This window comes from Nyctibius grandis, chromosome Z, assembly GCF_013368605.1.
Source record: "Nyctibius grandis isolate bNycGra1 chromosome Z, bNycGra1.pri, whole genome shotgun sequence".
NCBI lineage: Eukaryota > Metazoa > Chordata > Aves > Nyctibiiformes > Nyctibiidae > Nyctibius > Nyctibius grandis.
In genome coordinates, this window is record NC_090695.1 from 68,433,980 (window position 1) to 68,454,169 (window position 20,190).

General features: G+C 36.0%; 1 protein-coding gene across 1 annotated transcript in view; it reads left to right on the forward strand.

Moving 5' to 3' along the window:
• Positions 1-1,746: 1,746 nt before the first annotated feature.
• The window catches only part of FANCC (FA complementation group C), a 71,975-nt gene continuing 53,531 nt past the window's right edge, over positions 1,747-20,190 (forward strand). Inside the window, exons 1-3 of the mRNA XM_068423636.1 lie at positions 1,747-1,920; positions 3,427-3,511; positions 9,104-9,198. Of these exons, the coding sequence (XP_068279737.1) occupies positions 1,756-1,920; positions 3,427-3,511; positions 9,104-9,198 (345 nt within the window). The 5' untranslated portion in view covers positions 1,747-1,755. The remainder of the gene's footprint in view (positions 1,921-3,426; positions 3,512-9,103; positions 9,199-20,190) is intronic.

The window sequence follows — 20,190 nt, forward strand, 5'->3', positions numbered from 1 at the left end:
TTCCTTTTTTTTTTCCCCCTTTTTCTTAAAGGTTTAGAAGCCATTTTGTTAGGGGACTTATTTTTCAGTTATCCAGAAGGATTAACCTTACCTGGGAACATCAAACAGGCTCATTAGTTTACTCAAATGTGTGAGTTCAGTTCCTGGCTTTAATTTGTTCTTGAAGTCTTTATTATGTCCCTGTGATGATAAGAGTGTTTGATGGCTAATTGTTGCTGGGTGTTTGACCTGTGTCACTATGGTGATGAGGTCTCATAGCCTGTTTGTGATACTCGTAGAAGATCTGTAAGATCTTGGCACTGCACAGGTCAGTTAAGAATTCTGCTGGCAGCAACAGTTGCAGGTAGAAATGGGAGTGTAATAAAGACGACAAAAGTATTGGCTTTGCTTATATTACTTTGAACATGTTTAGGGCAAATATGCATTGACCTCTGGCAAGCCAGCAGCTTTACCTTACTTTTTTTTTTTGCTGGACAGGATCCAAAGCCAAATAATAGTTGTGATTCACTATGGGGTATTTATTTATTTGTTACTCATAGAAATTAAACAAGTTCATTAATCATCTTTAGATTTTTATCTGGCTCGGATTAGCATGCTATGTAAGTGATGTGATTGTAAGGGTTAGCTGTATAAAGCAAGCCTGATTTGCAGGAGGTTTATTTTTTTTGATCTGTAGCTCCATGTCAGTAGCTTACAAAGGTAAATATTCACTGATTTCTGTTGCTTCTATGAATGTCTGAGTTTGTCTCCAAGTGGGCAACAGTTCATTTCTGAAAACTGCCACCACATTTGTGTTAATTGACAGTAGTCTTTATAGCCTTGACAGAAAGAACAATGATTGAATGGCTGCAAGAGCTCGTTTGCTCTTTCAGCCTATGAGGTGTTTCTTTCAGAGAGATTTAAAGGTTGGTGTAGTGCCTGCTGTGCTATTCTCTGTCCTTCTGCCAACGAAAAATATAATAGAAAAGCATAAAAAATTGTGGGGTGTTTTTTTTGGTGTCTTTTACTGGGGCAATTTGGTTAGATTTTAACATTCTCACTTGGCAATAATACTCATCTCTCAAAGACCCAGTTTTTACAGTGAAGTATGCCATTGGACATAGATTATATGTGGTACAGCTTTTATTCAGAACTGAGTTATATGTAAAGCCGTGTGTGGGCATATTTGTTCCCTTTCCTTTGTATAATAATAAAAATAAAAGCAAACTGAAATACTAAATTTATTAGTTTCATGTAAGGACAATACTCTTTTTGCACTTAAAACTAATGATCAATTGCAAGTGTAGAATTTACAACAAGCAAAGGCCCTCTAACCCCTTTTGTTTTGATTGACCCTTATTTTAATGCTTTCATTTATCTTGAAATAGGTATTTTCAGTTTTTCATCATGCAAAGCATTCTAAACACATGCATACTTGCATTATTCTAATATTCTTTGAGTGAAATATTGGTGACGACAAATTTAGATAATAAAAGCCTGAGACACAGATGGGTGGTACATTCTGAGGTAATTTACTGATTACTGTGACCCCTTTGCTACTTTGTCACAATGGGATTATTATTTTACCCTCTTACTACTACAAAGAAAATTAGCACCCTTATGAGATGTAAATACAAAGACACCCCCACACCTCCCTTCACATGTGAACGCAAAAAAAGTTAGCAGAGATCCTTCTTCCTATTTTCATTCTTGGTTTGAAGCCAGTGTTTAGTGCTGCCTGATGGGGAGTTACAATCTTTTTTTCAGGATTGTGGAATGGCCCAGGACACTACAGTGCCCAAACTGAACTTTGATTATTGGTTGGATAAAGCTATTAAATGGGGTCAAGCCACCACGCTGGAATCCCAGAAGGATGTGTGCCTTCACTTGCCCCAGCTCCAGGAGTTTCTACATCAGATTTATGAAACTTTAAAACATATGGTAAGTGTCTTTAAAAGGAAGAGTGACCTTTCTGAAGACGCCCTCAGAAACGATCTGCACCATGTTTTGATAAAACCAGAAGCTAACAGTAGCAAAGAAGTTTGTGTTATTGACCTCATGTATTGCTGGATCAGAGAGGCAAATTGGGGAAACAGTCTCAGGTAATGCGAACAGGAATTTGCTTCCTGTTTCCCTGATTTATTGTGAAAGGAGCTTTTTCTTCTTGATTGGTTGTTGTCACGTGAGATTTCCCAGCCAATGCTCTAGCCTCTTTAAAAAACTCTTTAAAATAAACAAGAATTTGATTCTGGTTGTCAGGTCATAAATTGAGTTATTTAAAGGCCTTAACATGCAAAACTGTAACTGATACTTTAAATCTCAGAGGGTCTGTTGACATGTTAACCCCAGTGTTGTGGCACACATATTGAGTTCTAGCAGCATGGTCAGATCGTTGGCATGTGCTGCTGGCTGTTCTGCTTAGCAATTTAATTATTGTCTGCACTCACTAGAGTGCTTTTTTTAAAAAGTAAGTTTAGTTATTTATATATTTAGTTCTGTATATGTTTCTCTGAGCATGGCTTTTTCAGTATATGTGTTCAGTATAATTAGCTTATGGAAGTAGTTCTTTTTAAATATTCTTCTTACCTGAAAAATGCAGAGTTGTTTTTTTCTGAACTGAATTTAACTTTTAAATAAAAGATTTCTGGGGAGTGGTGTTTCTTCCCCTATTTATGTATGTCTTTTTCTTAAGAGGGGAAAAAAAATATTTTTAATGTTGCTACTTCAAGTAATCTGAGGCTTTGCCTGAACTGGACCTTATGAATATGGCCCCAGAAAGTCTAGGGCTAACCCCAAACGTGAGACAAATGTAAGGAATTTATTGCAGCATCAGGAGATGGTTATCGTTCCTGCTACTTGCATGTTATCTCAGCACAGCACCATTTTTAAAAGCCTTCATTTATGAGACAGTAAAGCTACAAAAATGGAAAAATAAAACTGATTACACAGGATTGTATGTAAACTACATTGTCTACTACTTTTATAGTGAAGCTGCTTTCTATTTGGTTAAAAGTTAAATGACAGTTTTTACTGGCTAGTCATTACATAAGTTAATTTAAAGAAAGCAAGCGAAAGTAACAGAAAGATACCTAGTTTTATGCCATAGTAGGTATGCCTTTCTTCAGAAACTCTGTAAGACAGTATATTAACGTAATGAGGAACACAAAAATATAGTTTGATTGTGCTTTTGTTATTATAACATCTTGGTTACTAATATTGTTTTCTGATTACTGGATGTGAGGGAAATGAACAAATTATGAAATTGTTGCCAATTTCAGGAAGTTCTGCTTTTATTACATACCTGCAGCTGTTTTGCTTCCAGAGTATTTCATAGCAAAACCATTGGGACTGTAATTTACAACAATCTGTATCATTAACAGTTCTCCTAACCTACTGTTGATGTGCAGTGTATTTACTATCTTTTTGTTTGTTTTTATGTTTTAACAGGATTCAATTGTAGCAATCCAGCAGTTTCCTTTAATTGGCCAGCTTCTAGGAAGGCTTTGTTGGAATCCTTTTGTTATAGGATATGGTAAGAATGTGTAATGATATTTCTGCAGCAGTTCCATAAACTCTGTTCTACAGGAATTAGGAAAATATAGCTTGTTATATACTTTGATTTTTTTTCCATAAAAACACAGCATTCTTTTTTACTTAAGTAAAATTTTGAGATGAAAAGGTTAGCCAAGTTATTTAAAATATGTGGCATTGAGAACTCTTAAATTCACTTTTAGAGTTATTTAATTTCATGGATTAGTTACAGAATCTTGACTTGGGAGCAGTAGGTTTTAAACCCAATGAGTGTTTATGTGCGTCATGATTTCCATTTTTCTTATTGTATTAATTATGTGTTTGTTAGGTTCTCAAAATGTACAAAATCTAGTGTTTCAGATTACTTTCAACGAAGTTTCTTCCCGTTACACATCAGAATATTCTACTATATATGCTAATATAGAAAAATTAATTTTTCTGATACTTGTTTGTTTTCTATTAGTGTAAAGCTGTACTAAGTTATGATTGTGTTTGTTTTTCTTGAGTTTATTCTGAATGTGTTTTCCCCATCTTGCAAACTAGTGAAAATGCATGCAGAATCAAAAGCAAAACAGTGAAGTGATAACATAGGAAAAAAAGTATGAAAAATCAAAAGCCTCTTACTGGTAGTTTGTGTGTGTGTAGGTGAGAATAAAGAAGAGAAAAGAAACTGGGGATAGGAAAACTGTTTGGAGGGAGGAGACACTACTTTTGCTACCTCACCAGAGTTCCAGTACATTTTTCAGCAACTGAGATGTTGATATATCGATAAATGACTCAGGAGCTACCTTTAAGCAGAAAACTAATTCTGAGCTGCTCTGTGAGCCCCTTAAAATAATCTTTTGCCAGTCTTCTGCTACTCCTACAACTACAAAAAAAAGTTATATTTTGTCTCTTCTGCTGTATGCTTCCTTTTGGGGAAATGCAGGAAAGGACAATTTTTGTGTTCAACTGGAAGGGCTTATTAAGTCAAACACAGCATTAGGCTGAAGCAATCATATGTCTTCTGGTTTGGCTTTATCTTCTTCTAGTCAGCTCCAAGCACAGGCAGAATGAACTTGTCTGCAAAACACAAGGTAGATGTGTGTTATGTCAGCACTTACCCTGTGAAAGGAAAATTTGGGAAGGAACCGTAAATCTAAACATAGATCACTTTCACAGAGTGTGAAATGTGTGCTTTTGTGGCACCTTTTGAGAAAAGCCTTTTCATACTTTATAGACTTACTGTACAATGGTTTCCTTTTTAATCATAGTTCCAGTTTTTGAGAATGTTGATAACTGTTGATGTTTACAGTTACACACATGCTTTTCTTCTAAGTTTTTGTTTGGAATATACAAGTCTTTAGACCATCAGTGTTTCTGAGCTGACAATATATTGTGGTATAGAAAGGAGCTTCATGTATATTTTTCATCAGAGTTGAAAGCCATCTGTTTCACAATCCCAGCAATACGTTCTTGGTTTGCTCTACTTCTTTCCTCTTCTTTGGTATCCCTCAGAATTTTCTAAAGCAAGAAAAACACTTTTGCTGCAAGTCAGTCATCACCTCTGAAGACTGCAGAGAATGGAGTTTTACTATAGGGTTTTTTTTGTCTCAAAGTTGCAAGCCAGCCAATTCAGAGAACTTCACTTGCTCAAAATGGAATCCTTTAATGCTTAAAGATGAGTCAAGGAGATTTTCTGACATCGATAGACCTGAAGATGTCTGCTTACACGTTCCCACCACTTCCTCTTTTTAGAGCCACCTGAGCGGTCTTTGGACTGCTGGCATTTTAGATCCAGCAGATTTTGATTTTGTTTGGCACTACTATCTGAAGATATTGTTTAAGATAGTGCTGGCTATAGCAGACTCTGACTCTCACGTGGGTTTTGTGAATTTCTCATTTGGATAAATAGCTCATTCAGGCATATGTCTGAGACCAGGCCACCCTCGCAGTAGAAGGAACTGGTTTTGTTCAATTCAGTCTTTCATACTAATAAATGGATGAGGAAAAACATTATACTTCTGCATCACGTCCAAACCACAATACCTACCACCTTAGATGAATGTCTGTTGGTGCTGGAAGCTGACATGGCTGACCACTCAGTGCAGGAAGCATGGTCTCCAAGGGAAAATAATCTCCTCATAAACACTCCTGAGCAGGAGGTGACCAAGTTAGCCTTATTTAGAATGCTAATGTGAAGGAAGCACAACCCAAGAAAATCTCATGGCTGTACTTGTGGTCCTAAACCACAAGGGATACATGAGGAATTCAGTTTTCATAAGGAATTCCAATGTTTTTTCTGTGGGCTGGGGGATTAGCTTCTCAGTAGGACCCTCCTGGTTTGAGTTTTGAGCCCAAACGTCTTGAATCCCAAACTAATACTATAAATGCTGGGGAATTTCTTAGTGGCTCTGTATGTCAGTATATGTGTGTGTGCATGCATGCTTGCATGTGCATTCATTTTCACAGAAAGTTCTGTTTTAGCTAATCAATATTTTCTGAAGTATTTCAAATAAAACTTTACAGCAAGCTCTAAAAATAATATTTCTGGCTGTAAGATTAGGGTTTTCTTATTAGTTCCTTGCATCTGGCCCCATTCATGACAGGGTATTTATAAACTGACTGTATCATAGGATGATTGAGACCACACTGTTATGAGAAAAACATTGCCTTTTTTTTTTTTCTTTTTTTTTTATTTTCATTTTTGATGTGAGACTGACAGGGAAGAAATGCAATGTGATTCATCATAAAGGTTTGGGCTTTTGTTTGTTTCTTTCTTTTTTGTTGTTGTTTTTTTTTGGTTTTTACAAAACAGCTTTGAAGCTGTGTTAAATTTCCTACAGAAAATTTTCATTCCTTTGGTTGGAGTTACAACATTAACCTACTTAAGAAGTCCAGTAGATAGTTGGTGACCTTTTTTGGTATATAATTTCCACCTCTGAGTTACTAATTTTGTTCCTCTGGATGTATTAATTGGGTAGTTATTTGGGTAGTGAGCATTCTTTCATGCCATAATAAGATCAAATGCCTTCGTTCATATCCTGGTAATGGTTTTCAGTGCATACCATGATAATCTGGGGATCACTGGTACTAGAAAAATGGTAGGGAAAAACCCACCAGTAAGTTTTCTGTGGCTTTCTGTGTTTGGTCTTTTGATGTGATTAACTTTTGCAGCTGCCATAATTATTTTAGGATCTGTCCCCCTTATTCTTAATCTTCCTGTCTTTCATCTCCAGTTCCAAAGCAGTTGTGAAAAGAAAGCAGTGAACCTGAGAGTGGCCCTCTAAGTGTCATCGGGTACTTCAGCAAGAGGACTGTATGGTCCCTTTTCCTACTTTTCACAGCTCTATGGGAGGCTACTTCAGTTTTTGTTGTAGCCAAAAAGTAATTTTGACTGGGAAAATAGTGAAGCTGTACAAGTCCCTTATTTTTTGGGAACTGTTGGCATAGCTAAGACACAAATAAAAGTTGGTATCACTTAGGTTGAGGTTTGAATGTATCTAGGTAAATATGTGTAAACTCATTATGCTGGCAAAGTGCACCAGTATTGCATTTATCTAAGCTTTGTTTTCTTCCCTTTAGCTTTCATCGTACTAATCTACATTTCTGACAGGCAACAATATATGCAATTTATAGTATGCAGCAAGTCACCATGTGTAGTAAAAAGTCTTCTCATCCAGAAGTCTAATTAAGCAGTTACATGCATTTTTTTTCACCTCTTTCCTTTATTCTTTTAGGTCAAAAAAACCCGTAACTTAAGTAAAATGACTTAATGGCATACTGTAGATATACACTATCAACAGGATGAGTCAAAAGAAGGGACACTTGAACTATGTATAATTTGTTCAGGATAGGCGATTTGGACTTGATTTTTCTTCTTTTTTTTCCCTGTCTCTTTCTGTATAGTTTGACCTTTTTTTAAATGTAATTCATATCACTGAAAATTATTATTTCAAAAGCCAGACTTTATAAACAGAGAATATTTTAGTACTAGTAATTAATAATGTTTAAAGTCTTCATTTTCCAATAAGCAAATGGCTATAATTTAGACATTTAAACAAATAAAACAGTATTTTGTTTATTTTTTCCTCCCATATAATTTCATATCAGAGTTTAGATTAAATGTTTTTTTAAGGAGATGATAGAGTTGCCTCTTAGCGCTGATGTCTGAATGCTAGTTGGATATATTACAATTGAAGTATAAGGATACTTTGGATTTCTGCTGAGGAGTATGCAAGATGTCTCCTTTAACTCCAGTCTTAAACAACCTAGGAAGTTATTAGCCTTGTAAAAATCCATATTTAAAAAAAATTCCCAAACACACAATGGCAGAATACCCCAAACTGTAGTCAGTTAAATGTGTATGTTTGAGAAACCATTTCTGTGCAGAGATGTTAGTCAGTGGGAGGCCAGTAACGGCCTGCAGGCGTGTTGGACATTTATTGAGGAATACTGGTTTAAAACAATATTAACATCTCTGATCACCTGGTGAAAATACAGACGTTACTTAATGCAGCTTTAGTTTTTCTTCAGGCTTTGCTAACAAAGCATTTCTAAATAATACTATTTATTACATCCTGGTTAACAAATACAGAGAGTACAAAAGAAATCACTTGCTGAGCTTGATAATCAACTTGTCTCCTAATATGATTTCTAAAACTCATGTGGTATTACTCCATTGTATTATTTTTAACAAGAATAATATTGCTTACTAAATGAATATTATATCAGAGCTACAAAACTATGTCCAGTTTTCATGATTTTTATGACAATCGTACAGTTTTATTATGGGATGAAATTCAGTGTAGAGACTCTTGGTATCTGCCAAAGAACATTTAAAAAAACCCCAAACTATTGAACACAAAGTTGTGGGAAATAATCATGAGTTAAATGGCTCTTCAACTGCATACTCCAAATAACGAGCTCCTCTATAATATCTGTGCATCTGGGCAGTGACAGTATTGCTCAGTATAGCAGGTTTTTAGAGAAGGCAACTAATTTCCAACAGTGGGTTAGAGTTAAGTAAAACCTGATCTGATCCTGAACAGAAAATCACAATATGAGGGTTTTTTTCCATCACCATTTAGCTATTCTGCTGTCTGCAGAAATGTAATTTTCCTGAAGCATGACGTATCTTAATATATCCTTACAGAAAACTCGGTTGTTTACATTCTTATTATGAATAATGTCACACTTCACAAACTTAAATTTTTCAGAAGTGAGCATTCTCTAGTTGTGCAAGCTTTGGACACAATGTAATAACTATTTTTATTACATTGGAAGTTCCTTGATGATAGCTTCAAATATTATTTATGTAAATGAATCACTAGGACATGCATGTTTATTAAGACCATCTAAATATTGTATAGGTTTTGAACTCTGATACCTTTCAAATTGCTATTGTAGGAAATGATTACACAAGAGCTACATATGAATAATATTAAATGTGTAGCATGAATCTAGTAGAGTAGAAGCATTATGAGTTGAGACTAATATTTAGGGCTTTATTTTTTTGGATGGATAGGGATTGTTGTCTGTAATTCGGTCTGTGTTTTGATTTTTCTTTTTTTTTTTCTCTAAATGTATCCTTATTTGCTTTTTTTTTCTGCAGATGAAAGCCAGAAGACTCTGATGTGGTGCTTATGTTGTCTATACAGCAGTGAACCACAGAACCCTGTGGAATTGAAGGCCAACAGCTGGATACGGGTAAGTGAATGAATCCTTCCCAGGACTGCTTTGAATTAAATTGATTATTTAAAGGTGCTACATATATAACATAGAGACACTGTCATTTAAGAAACTGCTCCAAACACAACTTGCATACATATTGTGTTGAAGTGTATATCACTCTAATTATAACATAGTCAGTGCTAGTCTGTCATTTTAAATGTTGAAAAGATGTGGCATTTTAAAGTGGGTAGTTTTGATGGCTTTTAACCTAGTAGATTCACCAAGTCTAGTAACTGTGAATAGTGAGCAATGACCACAGATCAGAAGTGAAGAAAGTGTTATTATAAAAAAAGAACCTTTCAATTAAGATAAAGTAAATAACCTGGACAAATGTCATAGTTTGTTTGGAAAACAGCTTGTATTTGCTCTTTAATTTTATCCTTTTTTGCTTTTGTTTAATCTCCTGCCTAGGAATAATTTAATTGTATCCAAACTTCAAAGGCATTCAGAGAGGGGAGGGATAATGCTTGTGTGTGGATTTATATTTAGTAACTTAAGGAATAATGAATCCTTAACTTTAATCCCAAATTTAGGGTTTTGCATGGCACATCTGTTCTTATTTTATATATTTCCACACTGAACTAGCAAAGCACATCAGCATGTAACTTGCAGCATATTGATGCTTAATGCTTTACATTGCTGAATAGCAATGTGAGGGTGCAGTGTTGTTCATTGTACATCCTTGCACTCTCTGTGGGTCCATATCAAAATATGGTTACAAATATTAATGGAATTGTTAATGTGTTTTTTTAATATCTTATAGTCCTCCGAACTAGTGAGAATGTAGCAGCCTGATCAATATTTATGTACGTGTCTGCTAAAATTGAAGATACTTCTGGGCTTCTTTAAGTAGTTAATTGCTTACTTAATAGTTGACTTTGTACATGTCAGTTTATCTAGGTATGCATGTAATATGATGATGTAAAAATTATTATAAAATAGGTAATGATACTGCGGATGTTTGTGTTGGTAAATAAGTGTATTTAACTGTGTAGGTTTGTTGATTTAGGTGCAGTAATTCTCAGCAGTAAGTTCTCACAAACTTTCAGATGCCTTTGAGTGTCTGTGTTGTACCACATGCAATGAAATTCTCAACAGCTTAATACTAACTAAAATCACCCTTATTTTCTTCCTGTCTTTAACCTTTTTCAAGAGGCTTTTCCTGAGGTCAGTATACTTGGAATTCACAGTGCAGCAATGCTTGAATACCAAAGTAAAGTGATGCAAAAAAAATTTCTGTCTTTTCTAATGTATTCTTGCTGGTTGTATATATTCTTCATAATGACATACGAGATGAATAATAGCATGCCCTTAGTTACCAAACAGAGCAAAATTTGTCATTTTATTTGTTATTAGCAGCAGCATATGCATTAATGATGTTAAGTGGTGAAGGAGAGTTTTACCCAGCCTTCCACAGACAGCTTCCGTTTCTGGGAGGGAAAAACCCAGTTGTTTTAATCTAAATCAGTTGCCTTATCTGATTGATGTGACTGAACTAATGGTGTTCCTGATATAAGAAAAAGTATCAAGTAAACAAGAAGAAACAGTTGGGGATGGATGAAGGTGAGACTGCTGCTTTTGGCCGCACTGCCACCTGAAGCCATCTTAGATTGGGACTCATATGTAAGCATTTGGTTCAAGCCACGCTGTAGACTGCAGGAATTTTTCCACACACTCTGTGTGTTTGAATCAACTCCAATAGTCATTGTGACTTGATAGGTCAGGAGTTAACCAAAAAGTGATAGGGAAGAGGGCACGGAGGATTTCAAAGCACAAACATGTCTTACTAGCTATTTTTATCATTCATCACTTCCCTAGTTGCCTAAAGTGGGTGTAGCATAATATGATCTGAAATGTAATACATTTGGTTTTTGATCAGAGGGAAAGAAACAGCTCTTGGAAAACTTTTAATTAAAAAAACCGCCTACAGGTAAGGGAGGTTGTAAAATGCACAGCATAAGGATACAAAAGTTGAGAACAAAAGAACCAAATTGTTTTTTATAGTCATTAGAATTTCTTCTCGATTTATTAGTGTCCAGTGTGCATCATCACAAAGCATTTTGAAGAAAGTGGTTTTATCTCCTTTTCCTAATCAGCATTGTAATTCTTGTCACCAGCAATTGTAATATAATAAGGACTCTCATGCTTGTTTGTACAGCAGTTTGTACAAGAACTGAAGTTAAATATTTTGCTACTCTTGAAGGGTTTCTTTTGCCGTGCATGATAATGATTTATATTTTAAAAAAATAAACATACAGTAAGTCTGTTGACCCACCTAGTGCATACTTAACATTGTTTACTCCTAAACTACTTTATTTTCCACATTATATGTGTCTCAAAAGATTGTCACAGAAAGAGATCAAGACACATTTGCTATGACAGCTGTAATTTGACGTTTGCATCAGCTGTTTTCATATTGACTGTATGACCAACATCTGCAGTAGTTTGATCTGACATCTGCCTTGTAACATGGCAGCAGCTCTTTACAGCAGTGATATTCACTCTCTGGTGCTAAGATGCCAAATACACTGTGGTACACTATGGAAAAAATGGCCAAAAGTCTAAAATACATAGTTGAAACAAATTCTTGGGTGAGAGGAGGAAGGTGGTTTTGTGGCTACATGATGTAAAGGGAATTGAAATCCAGAAATTAATTCTAAATGAAGCTCTGAAATTTGAATGCTACTTAAAAGGTTTTTAGATTTATGGAAAACTTGCGTGCACTTGGAATGAGATGATAGATTATCTCAGGTATTCAAGCTCTCCGTAAATGGGGTGGATGGAAAGCTGTCCATAACCACACAGATTGGGGCTCTGTGTTGGGTCCGTGCGCACTGACACAGCAGCCATGGAAAAGGGGTTTATGCATAGGATCTGCTGTTCAGCTTCTGCAGAAGTGACTTTCACAAGTAGCCTTGTCCTTTGGGCCTGCAGCTGAAAGTTAATTTTGTCTCCTCAGCTTAATACTTCGGCGTACACTGAGGAGGAATACTCAGTTTTTAAAAAGGTAAAGTAGTTTACTGTGTAAAGCAGCAAGCATCAAATAAATTGGGACCTTTGGGTGTACGTTTGCTTGACAATAGAAAAAAGAAAATGTAAAAACACAAATCAAACCAACCAACCAAACAAACAAAAAACTGCACCCAAACAACCAAAAATATGAGGAGGAGTGTGTAGTGGAGATAGACAACTTTACCGGCTTACTATTAACAGTTTAATTTTAACAACAACAACAATAACAAAACACTTTTTAAGATTGCTTCCTAGTTTTGTGGGATTTAAACGTGGCTTCCATGAAAATTTTCCTCCCAAAATGCGAAATTATATCAGATTGGAAAATGATATGATTCAGTCAAGATAGTGGTGAACATTCTTCTTTCCTTTGTTTTTATAGCTATGTACATTGACTATTAAATTACACTTTGCTTTTTGTAATGGCAAGCACGAGTTCCTAAAGAGCACTTTGTGGCCTTTCAGTGTGTCTTTGACTAGGAAGACTGATCTCAAGTCTTTTGTTTTCATCTACTAAATTGCATTTTCAAAGTAGCCAAAATGTGTTTGATGCTTTCCTGCTTTCTAACTTTCCTGCCATTGTCATAGAAAAGCTGTGTTGTTTTTAATGGCAAGAAGAGTAGCTACCCACTCGAATTGCATTATTAGTAAGTTTCAGAAACCAAGATCGTGCAGGTCTGTAACGCCTCTGAAAGAATAAAATGTGCAAAGAAATTAATTGGATTTAATTAAAACGTGTAATGCAGACTGCAGTGTTTTTAGGATCAGATGCTATTTAAAATGGTAGAATTTTTTTTTTTTATGGTTCCAAATTTTAGCGCTACAATCTGGTTTCCATAGGTCTTCTATACAGCCAAGATGCAGTGGAGGAAGCCAGGATACATGCTGCCACAGGTTTCTCACTGATGAAATCAATCATGACCTGGTGAAACTAGTCTCTAAGAAAGTGATTTAGTTTCTCCAGCTGGCCTTCTCTGAGCAGAGGGTTTTGGAGCTGTGCAGTAAGTGCGGTTCTAACATTGGCTTCTGTCTGGTGGGGCTAGAACAGCTTCCTTTCACTGTGGATTATTCTGGCAATCACATTGCAACAACTAGAGAGCTTTTCTGAATTATTAACTTGGTCACACCTCCTCCTCTGCTCTCAGTTTGTAAACTGTGTTTATGAATTGTTTATGGCTTTGGAATTTGTTTCAAATACCGCTTTTGTTGTATTGGTTTGGAAGGCCATACATACTTGTGAAAGTGTTACAGCCCATCCCTTTACAAATTGGGTAAAACAGGAACAGTTAATATCTCTCTTTTTAAATTTTTATATATTTTTTTTAAATGTAAGATACATTTTTTCCACTGCTCTACTTTCCCTCAAAAGAATACAAAGGAACAAGGCAGTGTATACATAGTATCCTGAACATAGAGGTGGAAGGCCTATCAGCCTTGGCACGTGTTTTTAGAGGTGGTTTTGGGGCTTGGCCAAATTTTTCCTTTCTGGAAATGTGTAGTTCTTTTGGGTATCTGTATCCTGTGCAAGGCCACATTATGTTAATGGCTGCAAAAGTAATAGGTGTTCTTTGTAAGAGTAATTTTTAATGGCACTGGAATTATAAAATTATTTTTGTTATATTTTCCAAAAATACCTAAGGAAACTTGTGTGTTTTATCTTTCATAAGGTTTCATACATGTTTTCTCTTGCCAGTGTTATTCTGGGTGATTTTTGAACTGAGGATGGTATGATGCCAAATCGATGTAAAAATTTTGAGTCAGAAAGTTTTAGTTTTATTGAGCCAGTGAGTTTCTAGTTCCTCAACAGAACTGTGTAAAAATGTTCCTATGAAAATGCTAAAACTGATTAAAAGAAAAGCCTCTAAAACTCTGACTCATGTATTAATCATTTTTGAATGTTGCTGAGATATTTCTGCTGTAAGATCAAGGTTTTGAATTATGGTCTGCAGTTCTTGCCTCCCCCTCTTGTCTCTGAGTTTAACTTCTCCATTTTCTGCTGAGCTAAACAATGTTGGTGGAAATGTAGTGGACACCACTTGTTTTCAAATGTATGCAATGGAAAGCAGAGACCATATTATTATTTCCTTTGGACACTGTCAGCACTCGATGAACAAAGCTCACCACATGAGTGTACCTCTTTGAGGCAGATGTAGTCTTTTCAGGTAGAGGATTTCCATTTTGCCCAATTTAGTGTTTGCAGTAAAACTGCAGCATTTGCTTGCTGGAGTTTCTCTGCTTTTTAGGGAAATAGGAGGTATACCAGAACTTCAGTGTCATCTTGTTATTTTTTGAATAGCAAACATGGAAACATGTTTGAAAAACGTTAGTTTAATATGGTACATGTTTAGTAGAACCCCTGCTTGTACAGCAATGCTCGAATGTTTCTGGTAAAAAGGGGTTTGTGGGGATTTTTTTGTTTTGTTTTTTTGTTTTGTTTTGTTTTAATTTGAGTGATAAATCTGAAAATGTAATGTCAAGGCCTTCTGTGTGGGATCTTTCCTTTTAGTATTGTTACACTTGCCTCCTGTTCTTGATGTACCTTGAAGCTGTATTTGTTTAAACTAAATTTGATGGAGTTCTGTCTATTGCATCAAATTGTATTAAAGCATTTTGCAGTGGATTGCTGCTCCTCAAATAGGCCAGATCAAGAAATTTACTGCCAATTAAGCACAGGATGTTTGAGACTTTTAGTGATGTTCTCCAGATGACCTGATTTTTTTAATGATCATCTTGACTTTTTAATTAAACTGCAGTTTTAATTGAGTTGTTTCAGTTAATGAAGCACTGACCTTTCACCCCTAGTTATGAATTTGTGCCAGAATTTTCAGCAAAATGGGCTTTTAAGACCTTTGCTTTCTATGTAGCAATATATCTGAGACTGTGATAAATTAACATTGAAAGGATGGTCTGTCAGTGATGGTTCAAAATGGAAACGTTTGTGATTTACTTCATGGGACAGATGCACCTGCATTGCAATGCTTAGTTACCTCTCATAAACTTGCACTTGTGTGGGGTTTTTCTTTTCTCCTTGGATGTCAAGTGCTTTTTCACTCATATTTTGGATATCCAGCTGTCTGATCAGGTGTTACCATATTTGCCATTCTTAATAGTTTATTGACTTGTATTTTGGTTAGGCAATAATAGTCAGGAATAGAAGAAAAACACCACTGTTATAAAAACAGGAGTTCAGCAAAATGAAATTTCTTAAAATTTTAGGATTTAAGTGGACTTACGTTTTGTCTGTTAGCGAAGAGTTTCTAATTGATTTACTGGGACTTTGCAAGATTATTTAGTTACTTCTGAGGAAGTCTCATACAAATTGAGATAGAAGTATTACAAGAAAAAAGAGAGTAGACATTGACAGAACTACAGGAAAGTTGTGGAGAATAGCTGAGAAAAAAACTGGAAAGAAACGTTAGGAAAAGGTCAAGGAGTGTGAAACGTGTGAGCGTATGCGTGCTTTCGTGTATTTTGGCTTCTATTTGGAATGAGTTACCAAAGCATTTCCAGTATTTCTATCACAATGAGGATAGTAAGGTATCACAGTAAAACATGAAGGGACTGAGAGGGACTAGATTATCTTTGAGAAATACAGGGATTCTCATCATATCTTTACGAAGCATCCAAAATATCTTTTATGTGAAATGGAAGATGAAAAGAGAGCTAGACTCTGTAATTCTCATTATATTTTCTCCCGAATCTGTTTTATGGGAAGAAGCTTATTTTGCAGGATATATGACTCATATGTAATTGTTAAAATGCAGTATGCCGAGTATGTGAGGAAGAGTTTAGAACTGGACACAGTTCACAGTACATAGTAATGACAACTTTGTTGCTTATTATGATAGCTGTTTACTAACTTATGAACAGTGGTGTATATTCTTTCATACCAGTAGATGACATTCTTCATATTACGTATAGGTACACATATGATTGGTTTATATTAATATGTACACAGCTTTATGTTTCACAGCATTCTAATACATATTCTTCTAAAGGAAGATTAATGTTTTCTTTTAATAATAGTCTCTAGATTAGAAGCTAGCTTCTCTGCTGCCCAGGTTGTGTAGCATTATTTTGAGTTTTAGCTGTCTAATGATGCTTACACTAGTGACAGTTCTGTGTTAAGATTCCTGAAATTTTTGGCAACAATTCAGGAAAATTAATTTAATGATCTTTCTATTTTCTGTATGCACAGTGCATGCAGTTGAACTGATTTTTTGTCTTATTCCAGAGATCTGGAAGAATTCTACTTGTGTTTTCAGTTGTTATGATAATGACTAATTCTTCATATTTGTATTTTTGTTTAGTACTTAAGGGCTTTGTATCTGAGGATCTGTTGTATTACACACTGTATGCAAACAGTTTAGAAAACTGTTTGTTTAGAAGTGGTTACAATGAAGGACTCATCATGCAGATAGATTCAGAAAAACGCAACAAAAAGAAACAACCATTCCTTTCTCACACAAATAGTGTTCCGAACAGTGCAGGTTTTTTGTATGTCCCCTCCTCTGTTTTTCCCTAGGCAAACCGTATTACATGGTTTCATGGTGACCCATTTATGTATGGTCATGCACTGTATTTTTAAGGACAAGTCATCTATCTATTCCAGATTTTTTTTTAGTATATCTGTCATCATATTACTTGCTTTGCTGCTCCTGTGTTTTAATTTATTCTATCACCTTTTTCACTGCTGCTGGTTTCAGGAGTTTATTTGCTGTAGGTGTGAGACTCCCCCCACAATGCCGTGTACAACAAAGCGTACATTCTTTCCTTTCAGGTGCCTCGTTAAGAGCAAGCCTTCTGCCATGCGTTAGCACAGCACCTCCAGCAAGCGTCATAAGCCGCAAAAGATTATACCAGGTAGGGCGCTGTCTGCGTTACGTCATGCCAGTGTGTACCGCACACACACGCGTGCCTGCGCGTGGGAGCGGGCGCTCTCACACGCTGTTTATAATGAGAAAGGCAATTTAGATGTTGTTAGGGGTTAAACTGATGGTAACAACGTTGCGGCCTTTCCCTGGTTCCCTCTGGGTGCGCGTTGTTAGAAAGGCAGCGTTATGCGGTCATTTGCCTTCATTTGTCAAATTCGTCATCAGGGTGACAAGTAAAGATGAGTGCTCCCTCTAAGGAAGGACCAAGTTGAACTTGACTTCTGCAACCAGATTAATGGGTATAAAAGAATGCTGTAACAGAGTGAGCACAAACAAGCCATTCACTGGAGCTGGTAACGAGAAATAAAAACAGGGAATTAGCTGTTGTGCATTGTACTTTCCCTTAAGCTGTTCGATGTTATAAAATTTTCCATTCTTTGTTAAAACTAAGAGCAATTATTAAACAAATATGCCTCGTAAAAATGGAAACAAACAAAAACAGTCTATGAAGTACCCTGCTGCTAACAGTTGCCTGTTCTGGAGGCTTTTGTGGACACGCAAGAGATTCTGGATAATTACAGGCTAGTGATCCCTTTTATGATATTGTTTTGTTTATGTTTGGAGATTTTTAGATTATTCTTATGATTCATGATTGGTCAGAGCATTGAAGCACTTGGAACTTAAGGTAATTTTAGAAATTTTAAATCCAACATAGGCTTATATCCTATGGACAGGATGGTAAATGCAGATTTTGATGGCATTTGTAAGTTGACAAGCCATCAAAGTTGCATCCAAGAGACCTGAGTGTTGTATTTGACTTGGGAGCCAAGGAATAATAAGGAAGCTTATTAGCTTTCTGAATAGGAAAAGCTGATTTTAAAATGTTTCCCAGATATAAGGGGAAGACACAAAAGATACTGCTTCTCAATTCTGTGTTTAAAATTCTGTTTACATAGTTTCATTTTTCACGTGTGAAACTAAACATACAGGCATTTTTTGTTTTAAACTTGATCTATCCATTTAATAACAAAGTTGACTAAAGAACAGCAAACATACCTGACTGAATGTAATTGTCACAACAGTTAAACTGACGGTTTTCCCATTGTTTATTTAAGCAATAAAGGATCAAAAGTGTTTGCTCCACCCTAGCTTCTGGGTAGTTCTCAGTTCACCATATTATACAAGGAAGTTTAAATATGTAATAATGGCAGTGACTATAAAATTGTGATTTCCTCACCTAGTTCACCTCTCTTGATAAACAGTGTGTATGCACACTCTTAGTCTAAATCTCAGGAGCAGAATGAAACAGGTATCTGAAGGGCATTTTATTCTAGAATGGTTTTTCAGTTACATATAGTTGCAAAAATTAAAAAAGATAGATAGAATAGACAGAAAAAAGATAGAAGAGGTTAAATGCCAACACCCCACACCCTGTATAGCTGAAAGCATATACAAAAGATTCAGAAGTGCCATTTTATCAAAGGCAATGGTATTAAAAGCCAGAAAAGTCAGAATCAGCTTTCCTGTTTGTAATTATTGGAGATTAATTAATTGATATTTTAAAACAATTTTCAGTTAATTCAACCAGTGGACACTGGGTGTATTGTTATTTCAGACTTGTATGCAAAAGCTATACACACAGGTATTGTGTAAAATGAAACATTAAAGTGAGATGTTTTAGAGAATGCATAAGCAAAGTGAAAATAGTAAATTCTGTAAAACAGTTTGTAAATAAGACTGAAAAAAAACAGTCTTACAAACTTAAGGGCTGACTCACAGGTGAGAGATCACAGTGTGATCAGGATTTGGAACAAATGATGAGACACATTTTAGCAGGTGTAGACCTAACTTCTGATGCCTTGTATTTGTTAAGCATTTTGCCTCAGTAATGAACAAGAGATGGTTTTGCCCAGAACTTGTACACATCTTGTTTTTTTACTGTTCTTGTCCTCATCTGTTGGTCAGAGACAGATATACCTTCTTCACCGTGCCCCTCTTTTTCCCCCAGCATCAGTGGTTGTTTAGTGTTTGCATACCTTGGTCTCTTTGGGTCCAGCTGTAGTTCCTGTCTACATATTTGGCTCAGATTCAGTGGGCTGTTTTCTTCTCCAAAACTGATGTTTAATATTTCTTCACGTTTAGTTTTTTTTTTAAAAAAAAAATTATTCTTGCCATTTGTTTTATTTCAGTTGCTGAAATAAACATGGCAGGGTGCTATTATGAAGAAAATGTCCATAAAGATGGTGAGATCTGTTAAGAGTATATTGTAGGAGTGTAAAAGTATTCAAGGGATCCAGACACACTCCACCAGAAGCTGGGCCTCATTCCCGTATGTGTGGGGTGATTACTTGAAGTAATTTTCACCTAATAATATGCCATTTTATCGCAGTCTACAACTACCTGAAGGGAGGTTGTAGCGGAGTGGGAGTCGGCCTCTTCTCCCAGGCAACTAGTGATAGGACAAGAGGACATAGTCTCAGGCTTCGCCAGGGGAGGTTCAGGTTGGACATTAGGAAGAATTTCTTCTCAGAAAGGGTCATTAGACATTGGAATGGGCTGCTCAGGGAGGTGGTGGAGTCACCATCTCTGGATGTGTTTAAGAAAAGACTGGACATGGCACTTAGCGCCATGGTCTAGTTGACAGGGTGGTGTCAGGGCAATGGTTGGACTCGATGATTGCAGAGGTCTCTTCCAACCTGATTGATTCTGTGATTCTGTGATCTTGGAGGCTCCCTGAAACAATACCGTCCTTGGCAGAAAGTCTTTCTCTTAAGACAACTCCAAGATCCTCTACTAGACTGAAAGTTTCCCACAGTATGAATTTGCATACAGGTAAGTACTCAATAGTGAGAGAAGATTTTCTCTTTACAACTTGAAGAGCTGTTTTCTGTTAAACATTTACTGACTTCCTTACCAACTTCTTCCTAGTAGGAATTTAATTTATTAGTGTGTATACTACCCTTTGGAGGTCACACATCTATGCTCTTTTTGCAAAACATTCCCTTTTCCTTGAATGCCCTTTTGATGGAATAGATGTCTGCATGCCAGCACATCTCAAAGAACTGCAACTGCACTGTATTCT